The 3,631-nt window shown below is 43.5% G+C and overlaps 1 protein-coding gene across 1 annotated transcript; it reads right to left on the minus strand.

Annotated features, from left to right (window-relative positions):
* Positions 1-365: 365 nt before the first annotated feature.
* LOC104079348 (serologically defined colon cancer antigen 3 homolog) lies at positions 366-3,410 on the minus strand (the record flags this gene model as incomplete). Its single annotated transcript, XM_009581361.1, has 5 exons — positions 366-459; positions 881-1,020; positions 1,777-1,839; positions 2,455-2,566; positions 3,337-3,410. Coding segments are annotated over 5 exons (483 nt in total), but the record flags the coding sequence as incomplete, so codon positions are not given.
* Positions 3,411-3,631: the final 221 nt, after the last annotated feature.

Below are 3,631 nucleotides of genomic sequence, written 5' to 3' on the forward strand. Positions count from 1 at the left end.
GACAGGGATTACAAACCGCCTCCGGAGGCCGAGCCCCGCCGACTCGCCACAAGCCCTTTTCCCTCCGCGGCAAGGAACACCCTGTCGGGGAGAGAAAGGCAAAGGGGCGTCCCAGCCAAAACCCGGGGGCTCGCGGGAACGCGGGGTGCCAGGGGCGCGGGGGCCGTGGCCCTGCCTGGCAGGAAAAGGGACGTACTCTTGTCCACGCGAGTTTTAGCGACCCGGGGGGTAGAGACGGAAAAGCCGGTTCTGCAGGAGCACTGACAGCTTCGCACGTCGTAACGAGGTTGAGTATCAGAAATTAACTTTTAAGCAATGATTTCTGCATGAAAGCAAAGTTCTCCGTTTGAGTCCGTTCTGTAGTTCTACTGTCCATCTTCTGACATTTCAGAAATTCTGTCTATTGATTTAAGGAGATCAGCGACGAGCTGCAGTGATTCTGCTCCAGAGACCAGCTGCCTGGAAGGTGGGAGAGACACGGCGTTAGACGGGGAGGAGAGGAGGAGTAGCTTTGGTGGGGTTTACCCATGAAATGTGATTTTTCAAGAAGCAGTTTATTTGCTTAACGGAAGACTTCACTTCTTGAAGAGAAGTATGAGAGTCTTAGAGAAGTGAAGTATGGGGAGACTTAGAGAGTCGAAGTATAACGGTTTTACATTAACTAAAAAAAATAAGACTTACACATTCTAGTTATTTTTATTACCCAAACTTGGAAGAAAAGACATGGCAGGTAAGTAAGAACATGGACTAGCTGATCTGGCATACAGAATACAAGAACCCAAGTTTCAATCCTAAAAAACACCACTGGGGACATTTAGTTGTGATCTCAGTATTTAGACAAGCATCTGGGATAGTGTAAGAGAGTCTTAAAACAACTCACTTGATTGACGAGCGGGAGTTCGTTATGACCGTGAGAAGGTTCTGTAAGGCAATGTCTGCGTTTTGTTTCACCACGGCCAGACTCGCCGACTGGCCCGACCTCAAGGCTTCATTCTCCGTCTTGTAATTCTTCAGCTGAACCTAGGGGGGAAAGAAACAAAACCTTTATATGACAATAACCACAAAACTCCAGTAGATACTTTACAACTAAAGCAACTAATTAATACATTCATACAGCAATGTATTAGGTACGACAACTAATGAATAGATCCCATAACCAGATTGCCTAAGCGAATGTCCTCCCAGCTCTGGAGAGCAGTCTCTGACAGAAAACTACAACTTAGAAGCCTTTCCTAAAACTGAAAACGTATGCAGCATTTTCATGATAGCTGGCCAGCCAGCAGGGCTCAAGTCTGCTTGCTTCATAGATCCGATCCAGTGTTAGAGTGGCGTATTCCAGCTCCGACGGTGGGGATGGACGTTGTTCCCCAACACCGATGTTATCATCTACCGCTACCAGGCTCTGCTGAGCTATCTGTAATCTCTCTCAAGCGTCTCTCCCTTCTGTCAGCCACCTTCCTGCAGCTAAACACCGTTTGCCCTGTTGCATTACAGCATTCACAGGTCCCAAATACCGAACAGCATTTGAACATCACATGAAACTTCAGCAAAATTTTAACTGAAGTACCACACGTCACAGAGATGAAGTTAACAGTCAGTGTAGAGCTGAAATGTTCTAGTCTAGAACACTTTCTGCAACATTCGCTAGGAAAAGTGAGGCGTAGTTAAACTTTTTCAATATCCTTTTTATTTACACCTTGAATAGCCCCTCAGTTTCAAGGGGTATGCTTTCAGCCCCAGTACAAACAGCAAGGCCTTAAGAATACTGCTTCGTACCTGAAGTAACGCGTTTTCCTGTTTCAGTTTTGTAGCACTGTTTTCTGCTTTAACAGCTCGTTTCTGAAATAGAATGAAGATTAGTTATATCATGGCAGTGCTTTAGGACAAGCAGGCAGTTTGAGCTACATAGGAATGCATGATTCCAGCACATAACTTAAAGTGATATGGTTTGTGTTATACCACCTCATGTTCTGAATGCTTTACGAGATGGGGATAGTGCCCCTCGTCATGTCTGAACAGCTGTCTCCTCCCCTCCCCATTTTTCCTTTCAGATATTTTCAAGTGCTATCCATCACCTATAGCCACTAAATTTTGTTCGTGGACAAGAGGAAAAGGTACTCAGTATAAATAAGCAAGCAGGAAAAACATCTCTTAGTTCATACAGAAGGTGTTTTCAGAAGGCTACAAAAAAGCAATTGAAGGGGTTGATGAATCTGAAAACGGTATTTTTGCAAAGACCTCCCTTATTCTAGATAATGAAAGGAATTCTAGACTGGGACACAGTCTTGTTGTAAAAGAAGAATCTGCACTCATGTCAGAGCTGTTTAGTGCTCACGTGGGTGAAGCAATCACTTCAGCTTCCCTCACTCTCCTGGGTGAGGAATGAAAAGTAACGGAACTACACAGTTCCACTGCAAACAAGCTTCTGCTACTATGGCAAATGCCAACACTTACAGTCATCAGCTGGAGATTTTGTTCCACGTGCTGCACCATTGCTTCCAAATCCTGCGCTTCTTTTTCTTCTTTAATTTTGTTTTCCTCAAGCTTTTTTTCAAGCTTCCTCATTCTTAAAAAAGAAGAGACAATGTACAGTAAGCACTTGTAACATTAAATACTTTAGGAAGCAAATTCTAGGGAAGGATCAAGAAACTCATTCTTTCATGTTATAAGAAAAATGAAGTGTTCCCACAGAACTACATTTCTAGGCTGTGGCTCAGGGTATTTCTTTGATCAACATCCATTAGCATTAATGGGAACCACAGAAAGGCCGTACAGAAAACATGGCTGGTCACAATCAGTCTAGATAAAGGTAACTCTGAAACAAATGGTTACCCCATCACCATGGAAGTACCAGCTGCCTCACTGCGAGGAGCCGCAGAGTGCAGAGGATTCAGACAGGAACTTAAGAAATTGCTACCCTGCATTGGTCACCAGGTTGTTTAACCTCAGGAAATTCAAGTCTCCCAACATCAAGTTGCTCACCAGCCAAAATAGAAAGGCTTTTCTTGCTTCAAAGGAGAGAGACTAAGATTCACTATTTTGTTAATCTGAAGCTTTATGAAATGCATCCTGTCAAGCCCTACCCTCATTTTCACTAACCACCTAAACTGCGTGAAGCATAAGCCACACAAGCACACTCATCAGATGTCAGCTTGCTACTTACTTTCCAAGCCTTTTTCAATAAGAAAACCAGGTTTGTTAACGCTTTTTAATAAATAGCATAGATTTCAACTACATTTTTCTTCTTTAAAGACGTTGACTGTTTCCAGTGAGCACCTCTTCTAAGACAACTCCTTGCTTATGTGGTTACTTTCCCCCACACTGTGGCTTACGCACTTGTCTGCTTGAGTTTCAGAGAAAATCTGAAGCTTATTGATCTTGCTTCTCAAACTGGCGTTCTCTTCTTTCAGCTAAAAAATAAAAATTCTCATTAGAAATGAGGGTGTAGGTTCACAACACTACTAACGCTCCAAGACCAGTACCAGAAGAAATATGCAGCTTTAACTCTAGCACTGGAAAGTCTTGCACTTTCTGTTATATTCAAGCTTACTTTCGCACCTAGTTTTCCCCTCTCAAAACCATTCAACTTTGCTAACACTGTGGGGCACAGAAATGTGGCAAGCAACCAGCA

Source organism: Fulmarus glacialis, unplaced genomic scaffold (assembly GCF_000690835.1).
Source record: "Fulmarus glacialis isolate BGI_N327 unplaced genomic scaffold, ASM69083v1 Scaffold44407, whole genome shotgun sequence".
NCBI lineage: Eukaryota > Metazoa > Chordata > Aves > Procellariiformes > Procellariidae > Fulmarus > Fulmarus glacialis.